Source organism: Penicillium cataractarum, assembly GCF_028827025.1.
Source record: "Penicillium cataractarum strain IBT 29864 chromosome Unknown utg000009l, whole genome shotgun sequence".
NCBI lineage: Eukaryota > Fungi > Ascomycota > Eurotiomycetes > Eurotiales > Aspergillaceae > Penicillium > Penicillium cataractarum.
The window spans coordinates 84,938-103,420 of record NW_026622745.1 but is presented as its reverse complement, the minus strand read 5'-3'; the positions used below and the strand labels follow the sequence as shown (position 1 = coordinate 103,420).

General features: G+C 42.5%; 2 protein-coding genes across 2 annotated transcripts; both read right to left on the bottom strand.

Moving 5' to 3' along the window:
- Positions 1–14,840: 14,840 nt before the first annotated feature.
- On the bottom strand, positions 14,841–15,473 carry N7496_010729 (uncharacterized protein; the record flags this gene model as incomplete). Its single annotated transcript, XM_056703642.1, has 3 exons — positions 14,841–14,968; positions 15,275–15,344; positions 15,396–15,473. The coding sequence occupies 3 exons, from the start codon at positions 15,471–15,473 to the stop codon at positions 14,841–14,843; spliced, it is 276 nt and encodes a 91-aa protein (XP_056549602.1).
- Positions 15,474–15,836: 363 nt separating this feature from the next.
- Positions 15,837–16,373, bottom strand: N7496_010728 (uncharacterized protein; the record flags this gene model as incomplete). The annotated part of the gene is made up of 3 exons (XM_056703641.1): positions 15,837–16,007; positions 16,119–16,158; positions 16,270–16,373. 3 exons carry the CDS (start codon positions 16,371–16,373, stop codon positions 15,837–15,839), a joined length of 315 nt encoding a protein of 104 aa, XP_056549601.1.
- Between the last annotated feature and the right edge of the window lie 2,110 nt (positions 16,374–18,483).

The following is an 18,483-nucleotide window of genomic DNA, read 5'->3' as shown; positions in this document are numbered from 1 at the left end:
CGCAAAGCTACTCTTGCTGCACCGAATTTGCTGCCGAGTTGCCTTGCTTCGAGTCCGTAACAGACTGGTAAGCGAGTGGTGTTGAAGCAAATATACTTGTAGTCGCCTTTCTGTTGCCTTGCGGCTGCTGCTCCGGAGAGGTGTTGTTCCTCTCACTATTGTTTGAAACACCTTTTCCAGCCAGTGCGACTTCATCAGGTTGGCTGGATGAACCATCCTTCCGTCACCTGTATGAATGTAGGGATGTAGGTATCGCTTGACTGCTAGGCAGTAGTATCGTTGATAAACTTTGTGACGCTGTTGTCGAACAGTATAGAAGCTAGCATGAAGGCTAGAGCCACTGAGACACCATTGAAGGTAAATAGGAAGCTCCTGATTGGTCCGTCACTGTTATCCCTTTCTCCACATTGGAGTGGTAACCCCACGCCAGTTATGAGAAAGAATACGCGGGCTGGGTGCATCAAACAGCTGTGATAAATAATCCTCTGTATAACGAGAAACGGAGCATGAGATTGGGATACTTCTCAAAATACATGGAGGGTGTTGCCGCGTCCTTCGGTACGTCCTGCAAGATACTCAAAAGGACCCGAGCCCATGTAAGGGTATACGGTTGCTAGATACTCTTAGGAGCCGCAGTAGGACCCCCGTAGAATCCCCAGACGTTGAGCTTACAGTGACCAGTCGAACAAGCCTTCAAGTGAGACGGAGACGTAGAGCTTCACTGATTGACGAAGAAGATAGAACGCGTGAGATGCTAGGTGGGGTGGAGGACTTGGAGGGGTTTTCCAACAAATCAGCATCATACACTGACGTAAGCCACATATAACTAACGTAATTCCCGCCCGAGCGGATAACCCGGTCGAGCGGATAACCACTTTGAAAAGGGGAAGGCTGGGGGCACCACCTCAAAAGGCTAGCGGCACCACCTGGGGCCTGATTTCGGCCTGATTACTACCAAGCCTTTCACGCCTGTTAATTACGAATTTAACCACCCCCTTCCTTCTTACATACACGCATCCTTTCTACCTTCTCTTCTATCTTCTACTACTACTAGGCCTATCATATGACCTACACACTAATTCAATTTAAACCCTTCTATCTAATACTGCTAATTCACCCCTTACTAGTTACCGAATCGATACTTAGTAATCTGCCTTGCCCTTCTCTTTAATTCTTTCTTTGCTGTTACCAATTTCTTAGCCTTGTAACCGCGGCCAGCCCCACGCCCTTACCGAAGTTTCGTCTCCTAGTTTGATGGTATTCGCCTTGTCGATGTGTTGGTTCTCTTTGAAGGCGGTGGTACCATAATTCCTATAGTTTTATCCATAGAAACGTAAGTACTTTTCCTTCGCTCAAGCCTATAATCCCGACCGGTAAAATTCCTCCCCCCCTATCTTCGCTAACGCTTTATAGTCTCTAGTAACTTCGGCCGTCTAACCCCCTTTACCCGATTCGGTTTATTAATTCGAAGCCTTCCTACCCTTCCTACCCTTCTAATTCGCTACTAATTAGTCTAAATTAGATTCGGCAGGCGAAGCTAGTGTTATTAGTTAAAATAGGATAGGAGAAGGGATTTACCACTATCTTTTAGGTCTTTAATTACATAATTATATAGGAGACTAAGAGATTTTATGTGGTATTAGGTATAAGAGGGTAGTAACTTCTGCTTCTCTAATCGAAGGTATTCCTACTAAGTGTTATAAACCCTTCGGATTACGTTTCTTAAGATCTAATTAAGGATATTACGGAAAAGTGGGACTTAAAGATCGACGGGGTAACGATAAATTTCGTCTTAAATTAAGTTAAACGCCTATAAATTTATATAGGAAACGACTCGAGAGACGACTTATATAGTTATAAGGATATCGCTAGTTAAGCTTCGGAGTTCCTTCTTGATCTAATGATACGTACCTTCTACGCGAGAGGAAGTAAGCTTATTATAATAGAGAATTCCGGTGAGATAGTAGCGTATAAATCGCTTTACCCTATTACTAAACCACTACTTTTCGATATAATCGATTACTAATTAGTAGATCGGATCGCTAAGGGCTTCTATAAATAAGGCTTTTCTTGCTTCTATCCTATCTTCGGTAGGCTCGAGGATAATTTACATAAATTTAGCCTTCACAGATCGCTATTCGTTAATAGTCTTCTATTGACCTTCTAGATTAGGAAGGTCCGTTATTTAATTCGAAATAATTAGCCGAACACGGGTCTTAATGTTCTTCATGATATACCAGAGACAGAGTAGGCTAATTAAATCCTTAAAGATCCCCCCGTATATATTAAGAAGAGCGTCTGCGTCGTCGGAGAAGATAATACCTAGAGCTTAAATCTTTGCTTATGTATGTGAAGGGCTAAAGTAAGACTTGATTTAATCTAACTAGGCTAATATACTATTTATAAAAAGCTTAAGGAGAAGAAGTTCATCTCGCGCGTTCCCTACGTTAATATGCCAAGGTCTCGTGATACACGTAACCTATATCGGGCACTAGCCCGTGATAATACCCCCCTCCTAGTCTTAGTCTCGTTAGGGGCACGACGATATAGGCTTCGGTGCCAATTTACTAACGAATCACGTCCGAAACAGTACCGTGCTACTCCTTAAAGGTATCTAGGGCGCTATAATCCCGCACTAAATCTAGTGTTTCCTACGTCTGCTCTATCTATCCTCTCCACTTCACTAGTACTTCGTCACGATATCCTCGCCTAATCTTCCTCCGTCGGATAGCTAAGATCTACTTAACCTCGTATTCCTCCTCTCTATTAACTAGTAATAGCGGTGGCTATAGATCGTCCACTAGCTAAGATAGGAATAGATCCGTCGCTACCGGACGAACTAACTTAATATAGAACACTAGGTATATACTAGTGGGTATATCTAGTCGGACTGTGAACGGTGACGGAACGTTTACTACTCGGTATCGAGCATATAGCTAATCTAACTTCTTAGACGGTCGTTAAGTGCGTATATTCCGAAGATTTAACTAGACCTAGTTATCCTTCTTATATATAGGCGCGGCCTATCGGCGCCGGTTCGCTTATTCTTCTTGAAGGGCCTATGCAGAAGCTATAGCGGCCTAGGCCTAATCGGTGGCTTCCCGAAGGCGATTCACGAACGTTTCGCCTACCTTTCGTGGTGGTGTTAGGGCGTCTTCTAGTTACCCTACTTCGTCGATACTAATCGGGTCGACGTGATAGCCGTAGGTGAAGAAGAATAGCGAGATTCCGGTTAAAGTAGTATTACGATTATTAATTACTATAGTAACTATTAGCAGTAGATCCTTCTAGTTATCCTGTGCGTACGTCGTGAACATACGTAGAATTCGTTCGATCTCCTGATTAGTACGCTCTATTACGCCGTCGGTCTAGGGGTGAAAAGCGGTGGATAATTAGCGTTAAATCGATAGCCTTTCGTATACCCTTTCCTAGAAAGAACTCATAAATTAGGGGCCACGGTCCCTTATAATCGTTAGTGGTACTCTATAATATATATAGAAGTGTATAAGGAACATCTCCGCTATATCTTCTACCGTCGTATTCTTTATTCCGATTAGAACTACGCTCTTCGTTAACCGGTTAGTTATAACTATATAATTCGTCGCTCCTATAGGGCCGGAGGGTAGTAGCCCGGTAATAAAGTCCACTAATATCTCGGCCTAGATTCGCTATAGAATCGGTAGTAGCTTTAATAGTCTATACTTCGTGTCTCGCTATACTAAGCTCCGTCCGTAGATTATATAATTACGTAGAAAGCGTCGTATATCCTTTACTACTCCTAGCTAGAAGAACCGTCGAGATAGTATCGAATAGGTAGCGTCTCGCCTAGGATACGCCGTAACGTGTAAATCGTGGACCTTCTATATAATCCCCGTACGTAAGACCTTATTATCGGGAATCTAGATCTATTATCTAAAATAGAGTACCCCCTAATCGTCTAAATAGCACTCCGATAGGCTTATCTTAATATTTATCTCGGTAGCGATTCGGCGCTCCCCTATTAGTAAAGCGTAGGAGATTCGTTAGTAGATCGAGTCGGACGCCCTCGCCCTTTTCTATTCTACCTAAAGCTCTTCTTCTTCGAAGAGGGGTATATCCTTCTCGAAATCGACCTCCTCGCTAGGTCGATCTTCGGCTAGTTAAGGGTCTAGTCGTCCCGTTTTAATCTTAACCCTTTTAAGTAAGACTCAGAAGCGGTTCGATAGCCTTTCGTTAGTGATACTCTTAAGTATATCTTAACTCCGTCGTGATAGTATATCCAGCCTTACCGTAAGCTTACTAGGGCGATAACGGAGGTTAAAGTTAAACTATATTAAGAGATCTGCCTATCATATCTACCGTTCGTTAAGATATTATACTTTTCCGAAGTATCGAAGGTTCTTATAATCCGTCACGATAGTAAATCGAGGCACTATTTTTAGCTCGGATCTCTATTCGCGTAGAGTACGTATAATCGCTAAAAGCTCCTTATCGTGGATCTCGTAGTTTAATTCTACTAGAGATAGCTTCTAAGATAGATAGACGTATAGCTATAGCTATCCGTCCAGTCTATATTACGATAGAACCGCGCTAGTTACCTAGCCGGAGGTATTAGTTTCCACGACTATTTAGCGATCCTCTTCGAAATATACCAAGATTAGTGCGTTTATAAATAGCTCTTTTAGTTCCGCGAAGGCCTATTAGCAATCGTCGTTCTATTTAAATATAGCGTCTTTCTTCATTAGCCGTGTTAACGGTGCCGAAAGGTCGGCGAATCCTAGTATAAATAGCCGGTAGAAGTTCGTAAACCTAATAAAGCTTCGTATATCCCGTATAGACTTCGGTCTCTCTTATACTCTAATAGCTTCTACCTTCTTTAGGTTAACGTAAATCCCCTTTCTAGCTTCGACGACGAAGCTAAGATATTTCACTAAGTCCTATTCGAACTCCGACTTCGTAATATTATATTATAGCCTAGTATCTATTAGCTTCTATAGTATATCGCCGACTTTTCGGCGGTAATCCGCTAGCGTTCCGTTAGTGTAAATTATTATATCGTCGACGTATACTAATATAAAGTCGTTAAGGTACTCTCGTAGCGTCTAATTAATATACCTCTAGAACATTACTAGTACGCCGGTTAACCTAAAGGGCGTCACGTTCTACTCGTAGAGCCCGTATCGCGTCCGAAATACCGTCTTCTATTCTTCTCTAGGGTAAATACGAATCTTATAGAAGGCCGCGATAATATTAAGCTTCGTGAACTAGCGGGCTTAGCCTATATTCCGTAATATCTCTCGAATTAGCGGTAGAGGGTAGCGATCTTTCACTATTCGCTTATTTAACCCTCGGTAATTAATATAGAAGCGTACGCCTCTACCTAGCTTTCTGACTAGTAAGATCGGTGCCGCCACGGGCGATTAGCTTATACGTATAAAGTTCTTCCCGAGTAGGTCTATTAACGTTTTCCGTAGGTAAAGGAGTTCTTCCTTATTTATACTATAAAGAGGACTATAAGGTAGTGGCTCTTCGACGCCGTTTCGGTCGCGTTTTAAAGGGATCTTATGATCGACCCTAGGCCGGTATAGTAGTAGCTAATTAGTAAGTTATTAGCTAAAAACCGCTATCTACCGCTAGTAGTATTTTAGTAGCTTATCCTTTAGGTCGATATACTTCTTAGGACGAAGTACTCTCTCGATGTCGTCTAGCGAAACCCTACCGATTCGTAGGCGATTTATATCTAATACGCTCTGTATAAGTTACCGGATAGATAGTACCTCGGCTTAGGTAATACGTAGTACCCTTACCCTAATAGGCCTAATAGTACGATCTATACGATTCTAGTACCTCGTCCGCTCCCTAGACCTTATAAAAATATCTAGGTATCCTCTTCTTACTAAATATCGCCCGTTCACGTCGTGTAACTATAGGTCTCCTAGTATTATACTATCACTTTGTGGTCCGATAATATAGGCGAACACACAGCCTTATTAATAGCCGTGGATATTAAGGTCGAAGTGGGTAGCGTAGGTAATTCGGTACTAATTCGGTATAACTCCGTCGAGGATTCGTGGCTATATCTTGATACGCGGGAGGTCGAATAACTAGACTAAAGACTCGTTTACTATTATATAATAGCGGTAACCGCTATCGACGAGAGCTTATATAAATTAGATTCTATTCACTCTAGCATCGACTATAAATAGTAATATCTCACGTTCTAGTAGCTTTTCGACCCCCTTTTACTCCTACTCGCGGCTCAGAATAGGAGCTACTCTTTTCCCGATCTATATTTAGTAGTCACATCTTCGTCGTTAGAGGCTATTATGACTAAATCTTAGTCGCTTATAGGCTTCGATTTCTTCACTTTGACCGTACGCTCCTTTCCCTTCTTACTCGAAGCGGACGTAATCTATACACTACTAGGCCGTTATACTAGTAGTAGTGTATACGTCCCGATAAAGTGGCCGACCTTTCTATATCGTAGGTACTTCCTATCGGCCCGCCGCTACTCTAGTACGTCCTAGCTAACCTATTAAGCCTACTTCGGTACTCTAGTCCTAGATCGGTGATATTTTGTGTAGGTTTCGGTTCGGTTTACCGATATAGTAGGCGTTTAATCTATTTCGTCGTTATTCTATCTAGGCGTATACGACTTACGTGCTCGTTCCGTTCTTGTGATATTAAGGGTATCTATATCGGAGCTAATCTCGTAAAGCCGAGAAATTAGGTCCGAAAAGGTAGCGGGGATACCCCGATTTATTAACGAATTCGTTATTATCTTATTAAGTGCGCTAAGAAGAATCTGTCGCTTAGCCTTATTAGGCTAATTAAGAGCGTCTATATTAGCGAATTCCTTTTCTAGCCGTGGTAGGAACCTAGAAAAGCTTATGTCTTCCGGTTACCGAATCTAGTAGAGTCGCCTAGCTACGCGTACTTTGATATTCGGGTCTCCGTAGATATTCTCAAGGTAGTCGAGTAAGGCCTATAGTTCGCTAGTGTCTCGGCGGAGTTTTATAAAGGTTCCGGTATTCTTCTATATAAGCTTCTCTAGTCTAGAGAAGATATATATAAATTAGTCCTAGGGAGAACTAATAGCTTCGCCGTCTACGCTAAGCTTATTCTCAATCGAAATTCGCTAGGTTAGCTAATCGCTCGTGCTTCCCCCGAATAACTTTAGGTCTAGGAGACGGGGCTTCGGTCGGTAAATAATCTCTATTCGTGGGGAGATCGGTACCGATTCGGTAGCCGATCGCGCTAGTATCGCCTATCCTTCGTTCGTCGCGGTTATCGTTATAGCTAGTGAGACTTAGCGCTCTAGCATTAATTCTAGGTAACGTATCCGTTCTTCTTAAGTAGCTTCCTATTAGTAGTACCGCTCCCGTTCTTCGTTCTGTATAGCCTAGGTCTGTGCTATCTATTGTAGTAGCGTTTACGCCCACCTAGGAGGGCTCGTCGATTCCTAGTGCTATATAGCTACTAGGGGTTATGTAGCGTGCCGGTAATACTTCGGTCGCTTTTCGTCTACCTTCCGCTTCTAATATGCTAATGATCTAATATACCTAGGAATTAAGGTCTTCTAGGACTTTCTAATACGTCTCGAGCGCTAAGAGTTTATACGCGAGGATTCCGTTCTAATAGGTGTTCGTCACTGAATCGCTAGGGATTCAGGGGTATTTCTAATAAGTGCCTAGGTCGTTTTCCTAGGACTTTCCAATGACTAATAATACTTCTAGGTATAGAAGGAAGCTTTTTGTATATAAAGGGCTAAAGTAAGACTTGATTTAATCTAACTAGGCTAACATACTGTTTACAAAAAGCTTAAGGAGAAGAAGTTTATCTCGCGCGTTCCCTACGTTAATATGCTAAGGTCTCGTGATACACGTGACCTATATCGGGCACTGGCCCGTGACAGTGTAAGCTGTGTTTGAAGAGCTTAAAATGTCTAAAGATACGACGATTCTTGCTCATTACTAATAAAGTAATGGGGCACGTAGAAGGTTTTCCTTATTGAAGTTTGTCCGACGATATTAACTATTAGTATATTATACCTAGTTAACCTAAGTAAATTAGTAATCTCTTATCTTTCTCTCATCTTGCTTATCTTACCGATTAGTCTTATATATAGTATCTATCTATAGAAGATTTAGATAAACACGAAGAAATTGAAGGCCTATCCTTAAGATAAATATAATTCTGATTGGCCGCTACGTATCGTCTAATTCGTGTTGTATAATCCATCTAGGTAGGCTCTCTATCACTGCTTTAATCGATGTACGCCTACTAAGGAAAATTGATCTGGTCCGGGCGCGGAGGTTTTTGAGATCTTTTAAGTTAAGTAGACTCTTCTTAGACTCTAAAAGCATCGAAATTGCCATAGGTTTTAGGCCTTTTTTAAAGTAATCAAGGAGTCGCTCTTCCTTTTCTCCCCTCTCTTCTTACCGAAGTTTAACCAGAAGATTTAGTGGAATTAGGCTATAATTATAGTTACTATGTTTAACCACAACCTCATGACGGTCTAGAATAACGTTTTTCCTATCCTTCCGTAGCCAGATTTAAATCTTATATAGGTAATTAGTCCTAATCTTAATAACCTCGCGAGATTTAGCCTTCGATAAGACCGAAGGACCTTTCTTGGTAGGATCTGGCCAAAGAGAGCAGTGTAGGTTAACCCTCTTTTTATCGGATCTCTTTACTACTAGGGCAAAACCCTATTTAGTAGCAGATTCCTAGAGGGCCTTCTTCGTAAGGTCACGGGTTTCATAGAATTGTGGTGGGTCTGGTGGTAGTGTAGGTGGTAAAATAGACTGAAGAATCCATGGTTGGTAGGGGTGGGGGGGTAGTAGGACTAGTACAAGAAGAGAGAAGTTAAATTAAATTAAATTGGTGTGTAGGTCATGTGATAGGCCTAGTGGTAGTAGAAGATAGAAGAGAAGGTAGAAAGGATGCGTGTATGTAAGAAGGAAGGGGGTGGTTAAATTCGTAATTAACAGGCGTGAAAGGCTTAGTAGTAATCAGGCCGAAATCAGGCCCTAGGTGGTGCCGCCAGCCTTTTGAGGTGGTGCCCCCAGCCTTCCCCTTTGAAAATCGCGTCTTCCTACCTACACACCAACTTCAACCATCCATCATGCCACCAATTCGATCTGAATCGCAGCAAAAATCGACTAATCAGGAGGGCAAGATCTTATTAGCCCTTGATGATATCAAAAATAACCGAATCAAATCTATTCACGCAGCTACTAAGCTATACAAAATTCCCTACGCTACACTCTATGCGCGCTCTCATGGCCGAGCGTCACGCGTTGATATACGCCCAAATGGCCATAAATTGACCCAATTAGAAGAGGATTCGCTTATTAATTAGGTTCTCTCTATGGATACGCGTGGAGCAGCCCCTAGACCATCTACTATGGGCGAGATGGCTAATATCCTACTAGCTACGCGCGGTAGCTACCCTCCGCCTACGGTCGGTAAGAATTGGCCATCAACCTTTATAAAGCAACGCGAAGAGATTCGATCTCGCTTCTCTAGGCGATATGACTACCAGCGCGCTCTAAACGAAGACCCGAAATCGCTACGAGAGTGGTTTACGACCGTACAAAGGGTGATTGACGAGAACGGGATACAACCAGAGGATATCTACAACTTTGATAAGACAGGCTTTACAATGGGCCTTATATCTTCGCAGAAAGTAGTCACAAGGGCTGAATACTACGGTCGGAGATCTCTTCTACAACCAGGAAATCGCGAATGGGTTACTACGATCGAAGCAATCTGCGCAGATAGCTATTCGCTACCGCCATGCATTATCTTCAAAGGCAAAGTGGCTATTGCAGGATGGTTTAACGAAAACCTACCGAAAGACTGGCGGATTGAGGTCTCAAAGAATAGCTGGACTACCGATGAGATTGGCCTACGCTGGCTAGAAAAGCACTTTATCCCACACACGAATTCGCGCGTACGAGGCCGGTTTCGGCTATTAATTCTTGACGGCCATGGTAGCCATCTTACGCCCCAATTCGACCGAATCTGCGCAGAAAACGATATTATACCTCTTTGTATGCCTGCGCATTCATCGCATCTACTACAGCCACTAGATGTTGGGTGTTTTGCAGTGGTTAAGCGCGCGTACGGTCGCTTCGTTAGCGATCTTGCGCGTAGAGGATATAACCATATCGATAAGCACGATTTCTTAGTGGATTACCAACACGCACGGCTAGAAGCCTTCCAATCAGCCAATCCCACTATCGAGAATAGCTTCGTAGCTAGTGGTCTAGTACCATTGGATGCCGAGAGAGTGCTTAACAAGCTTAATATCTCTCTACGAACACCAACACCACTAAGCAGCAGACCAAGCAGCAGATCTAGCCAATTCACACCACAAACGCCTAGAACCGCTGCTCAGCTATTCAAGCAAGCTTCTATGTTAAAAGATCTACTAAAACGGCGGTCAAATAGCCCTCCGAGCCCATCAAAAGAGATCCTAGACCAGATGATCAAGGGGTTCCAGCTAGCGCTACATAGCGGTGCTTTACTAGCAGAGGATAATACGAATCTGCGTATAGCGAGTGAGAAGATGGTCAAAAAGCGCAATCGGTCAACTAGGAGGATACCCTGCGCAGAGGGTTTAACTATTGAAGAGGCTATACAGCTAGCTGAGCAGCTAAACCAGCCAGAGGAAGATGGTGGGGTAGATTCGCATACAGAGGTCGAATTGCCTAGTCAGCCAACTAGGCCAGCAGCTAGGGCTCCGCCTAGGTGTAGTGGGTGCAGGGAGATTGGTCACAGGATTAATGTATGTAAAAATCGCTATATCTAGTTAAATCAATAGGAGTTGGTTGAGATAATCGATTTTGAAGTAGTGTAATGGGGTGAGGTGTTCGGAACGGGCGGGTGTTCGGGACGGGCGGGAATTACGTTAGTCATAATTTCAAAAACAAAAAAAAAAAAAAAGGAATCGACGAGCGGCCCATCTCCTTAGTATCCACTAAGAGTAGGGCTGAACGTGAAGCGGTGACCTAATAGAGTAGTTGAATGTTATCCTGATATTATTGGTATATTAATTGCCGCTTTCTGCGTCGCGCTAACCGTCCTTGAGGACTAGTAGGTTGTCACGGGCTAGTGCCCGATATCGGCCACGTGTATCACGATAACTTGGCATGTTGACGTGGAGAGCGCGCGGGATAAACTTCCCCTCCTTGAGCTTTTTGTAAGCAGCATGTTGGCCTGTTTAGATTGAATTAAGTCCTGCTTCAGCCTATCACATACAAAAAGCTTCCTTCTACACCTATAAGTATCGGTGGTGATTAGAAAATCCTAGGAAAACGACCTAGGAACATATTGGACATACGCTATTACGCGTAGCCGACTGGTTACTGAGAGTTAGAGAGTTAGAAGGTCCACGGGTTATACTTGCCTAGTTCTAATTGCGGATTCCAAGAGTATCTCTTAATCGTACCGATGCCTCGTAAGGCCTTACTGCTGAGTGGATCCTGTTGAGTGCCTTGTAGAACATGCTAGAAGTGCGCGCTAAGTAAGTCACATCACGAAGTGTTACCACTAAGTGAATCCCCTACTTATAGGTTGGGTTGTCTTGAAGGTGAACTGTGAAGTGTAAAGCTAAAGGTAGTAATCAAGTGACAATGTGAGAATAATCGTGAATAGCAAAATGTATGGTGCGAAATGAGTGTTCTTATATCTAGTCCCCCGTGGTCGTGGTCTACAATTGGGAATATTAGATGGTATACTGGACTGGTGTTCCCGTAGTCCGTGCGGTATACCTAACTGTATACTCTGAGGTCACGTGAAGATTCATAGGGGCCTAATATTCTGTGCGTAATCTTGGTATACGTAGGAAGGCGGCTATTTCCTGCGTTGCGCTAACCGTCCCGTTATATATAGAGTATTTGTTGTGACGGTTAGTCGTAGGCCGTTTCTGGCTCCTATTCCGAATGTCTGCCTTAGGGTACCCTAGGGTATGCCTAAGTATACGGAAACGTACGTGATAACCCTAGTCCTTAGCGTCCGTGAAATGATTAGCTCACGGCTCGGGTATAGCCTACCCGCTGGCCCTAGCCTTGGTATCCCCCATTAAAAAAAATCCCAGCCAAAAGACCCCCCTTAGGGTAAGGCCCTTCTACGTGATAATCCTAAAGTATTATATGATATTTAGATAGAACTGGCTATCGGGTGAAAATATCTAAAAGATCTGTTTAAAAAATATTAAGATATCGGGTACTTAGGGGGGTTATCGTATAAACCTAATACCCCCCGTTAAGACTTTCTTAACTATTAGTCCCCCCCCCCCCCTCCTCCTCCCCGGTACACGAGTATAGGGAAGAATAAGACCTCGAAAGTAGATAGTGTGCGATGTGTCGTTACTCGCCGAGCTAAATCATTTTAGCCGGTAGGGTTCAGATCAAACACGGTACGCAGAGGTGAAGGTTATCTTAATATAACGTTTTTAAATTACAGATCAGAGCGAGGGAAACTATCTAGCTTAGGGACTTCGGGCCGTTTACGTTTGTTTCTATTGCTCTTTGATTAGATTAGAATACGTTAATGTACTATATATGTCTTCCTTCTTATTGCTGACCTATAGATATAATTCGATGCACTAGGAATATAAAGAATTGTAAATGATTTAATAAATGAGATTCACACTAAATAGAATAAAGGGAGAGCTACCCTGTACTATACAGTATAGTACGTTACGAAACCGGTGTAACCGCCTCTACTCTACGAGTGGCTCTCTAGGCCCACCGCCAGGAGACACTAGAATTTGTGAGGTATAGCCCGGAATATTAGTATTCCTTTATCTTCTCGATACTATCATTTACTTCTATTAAATACGGTTCCTTGTCTTGTAACTAACTGTGTTGCGACCTAACGGAAGTAGAATTTTCCATGAAAATGCAAACATGTCAAATATTGGGTCTGGGGATTGCGTCGAGAACCTAGCAACCTAACACTTCCCTCTGCTACTCTTATGTCTAAGCGACGGGCTTGGGGTCGTACTCAGCACTAGATCTTGTAAAATAGTGACTGTCATTACTTGCGTACTCTATCTACAGACTACTTAGGACCCTGCTTATCATAATATTCAGCCTGTTAGCCACTGTCCTCTCTTCTTGGCGCCCTGTAACAAACTTGGTTGAAGCTAACATACCACCATGTTAATAGACTCCTCAGTGGCAATATCTGCCTGAATGGGGGGGGGGTTGACTTACACTCCTTTCAACGATGATGACGATGATGAATGATCTTACCGGTACATTCTGTATGTATGTGTTGGTTTCCTAAGGGAGAAGGTGTACGTAGACCACGGCAGGAATCGCGACTCTCCAGGTTCGATTCGACTCGGAACCGCCAAGACTCAGGTTCCGGTTCCAGGTTTTCGGAACCGCGATTCGACTCCGAGATTTTTGGAGTCGAACCTCAGGTTTCATAAACGGTGCAAACAGAGAGAAACCCGTGATATACATAATTTGTGCAGTTTTGCCTGTATTTTTCGAGTATTCTGCTGACGTATCTAGTCAAAGATAGGATATACTAGCCAGAAGTAAAGAAAATCAGAGAATTAGTTAAAGAGGTTTTAGATTCGGTTTCTAACAGTTCTATAGCTTTTGATATATAAAGAGGTCTTCGTCTCGTCTTACACGCTTTGAAACCCTCCCAGATGTACGCCTATAAGTACTACTCTCTCCTAGTAGGCCACTATTATCAGGAAGAGGGATACTATTCCCATCATCCTCATCATCCTCGTAATCTAGTTAAATAAGTGTCCCGGGATTAGTAAGAGACGGCGTTACTTCCTTCCTTAGCCTTTTACTAAGGGCACGCTCGCTAGGTCGCTATAGATCCTAAGATCTCGTATCTTAAAGATCATCTTCGCCGTCACTAATAAGATCAAATTCGTCCTTCTCCTTCTGAGCATCCTTCTCTTCTCTTACTACATAAATCTCTTAAGTAGAGAGATACTCTTTAATTAAGGTCAATTACTCTAACTCAACATCAAACCGTGTTATACACATTAACATCATTAGGTCCTTAATTGTTTTTAGCTTTAACGAGCCTCGGCGGTAGTAACAGATATCACGAGCAGAATTAAATAGCCGTTCAACACCAGAACTAGTTATAGGGGTAGAAAGAATATCCCGAGCTAGGCTTACGAGTATCGGAAATTCATCCTAGTGATCTTTCCAGAACATACGCGGATTAACTAAGCGAGTACCTATTAGAAAGCTTAGTATCTAAGAGTTAAGAAATAGAACGCCTACTTACCACTTCCAAGATAACGTCTTAGCTCGCCATAAGCATTCGTTTAGGACTAAGTAACCTTAGCCTTTAAGATAAGCATCTCTAAGTCTGAGACCTACGCTACTAAGGATATACCATAAGAGCTTAGCCGTTTATCCGAATATCGTTTCTCATACGGGATAAGGTACTTTTCGAGGCTCTTACGGTATCGGGCATGCTACTTAGGCTCCCATTCGGATATTTAGAAGAATTCAAGCTTATTCTAAGGTGCCATAATAGTACCAATTACATAGAGATCGTCGCTAATTATATCAGTTACGCTATAGTATTCTGAGAGCTTATCCTTCGTATATAAGAGCGCTTTAAGTATCACAGTCTTCCAGTTAACCTTCTTTCGCGTAAGCTATACCTTCGACTTCTCTATATAGTTAAAGAGGGCGTTATAGATACCGAAGATAGTATAGATAGTGATATCCTTACTCTTTAATACCATATTAGTAAAGATAAAGAATAGCTAAGTAATCGAAAGAAGATAGTCAACCTAGCGCCATTCCTCCTAGCTAAGCTAAATATAGAGCTAGTTATACTCCCGGCAAAACTCGTCAAAGGTTGACTATAGCCGTTTCGCACGCCGAAGCATCAGAAACGTTAAGTTCTAGCGAGTTCGGACGTCTTATATTAGCACGAGCTTCGGCTCTTTCGTCTAGAGCTCTAGGAAACGCTCGCGGCGCTAAGGGCTTTTGTTAATATAGACGGCTAGCTTTCGAATCTAGTACACTTTTAGTGGGGTAGTAATAGGGGTAATATTAGAGGGAGTATCTTACCTTATTTAATATATAGATAATTTCTTGATTCTCCTACTAAGAGCTATCCGTCTCCCTAGTGAATTCTATCTCTTCTCTATCATTCTTTAGATTAGCTTCTATCTAACTAAGAAGCTCCTTTAGACTAAGTTAAATAATATATGCGATACATAGTATACGGAGAATTAGTGTCTAGTTTAGTAGCTTAAGCGCCTAGAGAGAATCCTAGATACTCTCTAGTAGGGTAGAGTTATTTAAAGCGTTATCAGTGGTAACGGTTAACACCCTATCTTTAATATGATGCTTTTAAAGTAGTTAAAAGAGAACTATACCAAGATTACTACTAGTATATACCCCGTGAAGTAGCTCAAAGCTAAGTAAGATCTCGCGGTAGTTCCAGTCCTGGTCGATGAAATAGCCGGTAACAGCCATAAAGGCCTAGCGAAAGGGTAAGGTCTAGCAATCTAATACGATAGAGAGCTTACTATCTATAGGGAGCTTCTAAAGAAGGTTATGCTATCGTTCCTCCACTAACTCATAAAGCCGGCGGCGGATAGTATACGAGGAGGGGATTTCTGGTATAGATAGGGCGAGCCGGATCATTTTAACTAGAGCGCGAAATTAAGGGTGTTTAACGAGTTAAAACAGTAGCTATAGGCTAGCTAGAAATATTATTAACCTCTCAAGCCAGTCTTAATAGCTAAAGAGTATTTTTTGCGATACTGATGGTGCCTAAGATAAAGATATTTTAGCATAAATTTGAATAATCAGATAAACTGTTTTATATACCCCATTTTAGATAAGCCTTCGAATATCCTTTAACTTCGGCGCTATCTTCCGACAGACACCTTGCGAGTAGTGTTTATTCATAGAAGATGTTCCACGATAGCCGTCCGCTAGATGATTCAAAGTATGATCGCACGTTTTACACATAACCTTTGGCGCGCCATCTCGAATAGTAGCAACCTAGTGAAAATGCTACTAACATTCTGCCTAGCGCTTACTCTCGAAGATATTCCGGTTCATCCGGCTACCAAACTCTGTCTTTAACCACTATATAACGAACTCATCATTCACCATCTCTGTCCAAAGGACGAAGTCCTTCTTTCTCGGTTGACTAACGCGCTATAGAGTATCCGGGGGGTGAGGCATAAGCAGTTACCGAGAGAAATTGAAATTAGGTGTAGAAGTAGTGGTCTGGCCGTATAAAGCATCAGGATTGAATGACTAAGCGCTATCCGATGGAAGGAACGGAATGTTATCTAGAGGAGTATCGCTAAAGATTGATGAAGGGTAGTTATCGGAAAATTGAGAGACCTGACTCTGTGACATAGTGAATGATTGAACGGAGGTAATAAAGAGTCTAGTTTAGGAAGAGTCTTACAAGAAGCCTTCTGAGTGCTAACGAAGGTAATTAGGAGAATCCAAGGAGATATAGCGGTCTACGCGAGCTGAATGAGGGCATGGATACGTCTATTTGAATATCGACTAGCCTATATACCGCTACGCTTAACGATTGGCTACTAAAACCTACACCGCCAGGTTCTGTCAGGTTCGAACCTGACGGAACCTGCATTTGAACCTGGCGTACCCTGACAGAACCTCAGTTCGAACCTGATAGAACCTGAATTTGAACCGGTCTAAACCCAGAACCTACCCCTGAGACTTCTGAAGGCCGATTTTGCCTAAGGATACTAGCTAAAGTATGTAGTCATGTCGCTTTGAATAGGAAACTAGAGGAGATTAGTATTAAAAATTCAGCTTTAAAAATCCAGAGTGGTTTTTATGACTTACGATTGTTACTTAAGCTTAGAATTAGCTAGCTCTCTTAACGTACCGCGCATAAGAATTCCTTAAAGGAAATCTCTATAAGGATACTATCATACTAAGGTAGTACTCCCTGTAAAATATATATTTCCTACTCTATACACCATATCAACTACGACATCTAGTCCACCTAGTCACTGAGAGCCTAAGTAAGACTCAATCAAAGACTAGATATATGATTTGATACTAAAGAATCGGTATACGAGAATATTTCGTATAATTTCATAGCTAAAGTAGCTGTTTTATAAGATTATTAGATATGGTAACCAGAACGGAGGTAAATAACAGTAAAGAAAAGAGATGAATCAGCAATTTATCCATCCGAAATAGGAAATGGCTTGGCAGAATTATGCAAATCCGGTTCCGTCAGGTTCGAACCTGAGTCGAACCTGATAGAGTCGCGATCCGACTCAGGTTCTAAAAGTTGGAACCTAAGAACCTCAGGTTCAGGTTCGAGGTTCCGATCTTTAGAACCTAAGTCGGACCATGCCGAGGTCTAGGTGTACGGCCCACTAAGGTTGTATCATGTTTACCTAATAATCCTCAGCTTACTAGCAATTCATTATCCAGTCCGAGATCTTGACAGATTTTTTCTGACGTGAGCGGCTGGTTCTTCGTCCGTTATACATTTGTTTTCATAAGGCGGGCGTTATTTAAAATAACTGCCCCAAAGCACTGTTTACATTTAGGAGTTCCTTATCATTCAACTTTAGCAAGAGAAATAGCTGAGGAAGAGAAGGCAGCAACAGCATCGCCCACGGGTAAGGCCACACCGGCCTAACCCTTAACATCAGAAAAAGTGGCCGAATCAATGAGTACAGAATCAAACCCACCGGCGCTGAAAACAGCGACACGTCCACCTATCCTCTGCCTAGGCATAGCTCGAACCGGCACCGTATCTCTAGCCGAATCACTACGTATCCTGGGCATCCCTAACGTGCACCACGGGATCCAAGTAATAGAACCCGAATTCCATAAGTAATGGAATATCTTTGATCGTGCTCCTGACGTAAGCTTCCCCGTATTACTAATATACACGGGTAAACTATTTACACGAGCTAAATGGGACGTGGCCTTTGGAGAGTACGGCACCGTGACTGATATCGCCTCCTTCTACGCTATGCTATTACTCCACGTATACCCAGACTCCCAAGTTATCCTCGTCGAACGCGATATCGATACCTCGCTTAAGAGTGTGGAATAATTATTCAAACCATGGCAGAGTAAGTCGTAAATCCGAATGATTCACTGGATTGAGTTATTCATCGGAAGCCTTAAGGGGACGGTGAGCTTGAAGTTTAAGCTTAGATAGACGGAATCGAAACGGCTAAAGGATATTTTCGTGAATACTCGTGCCGCCTACGAAAGAGATTATAGGGAAATCCGCGCGACTATCCCGCCGGAACAATTGCTAGATTTTTAGTTAAAGGAAGGTTAGGAGCCTCTTTATCGATTCTTAGGAAAGGATGTACTAGATGTCCCATTTCCACATATTAATAATACGGCTAAGTATGCTAGGCATATTAAGAAGTCGAGGAATAATGCTTTAAAGAGGCTAGCGAAGAAACTGTTCCTGCTATGCTTCTAGTAGCGTCATTAATTAAAACCCTGTCGG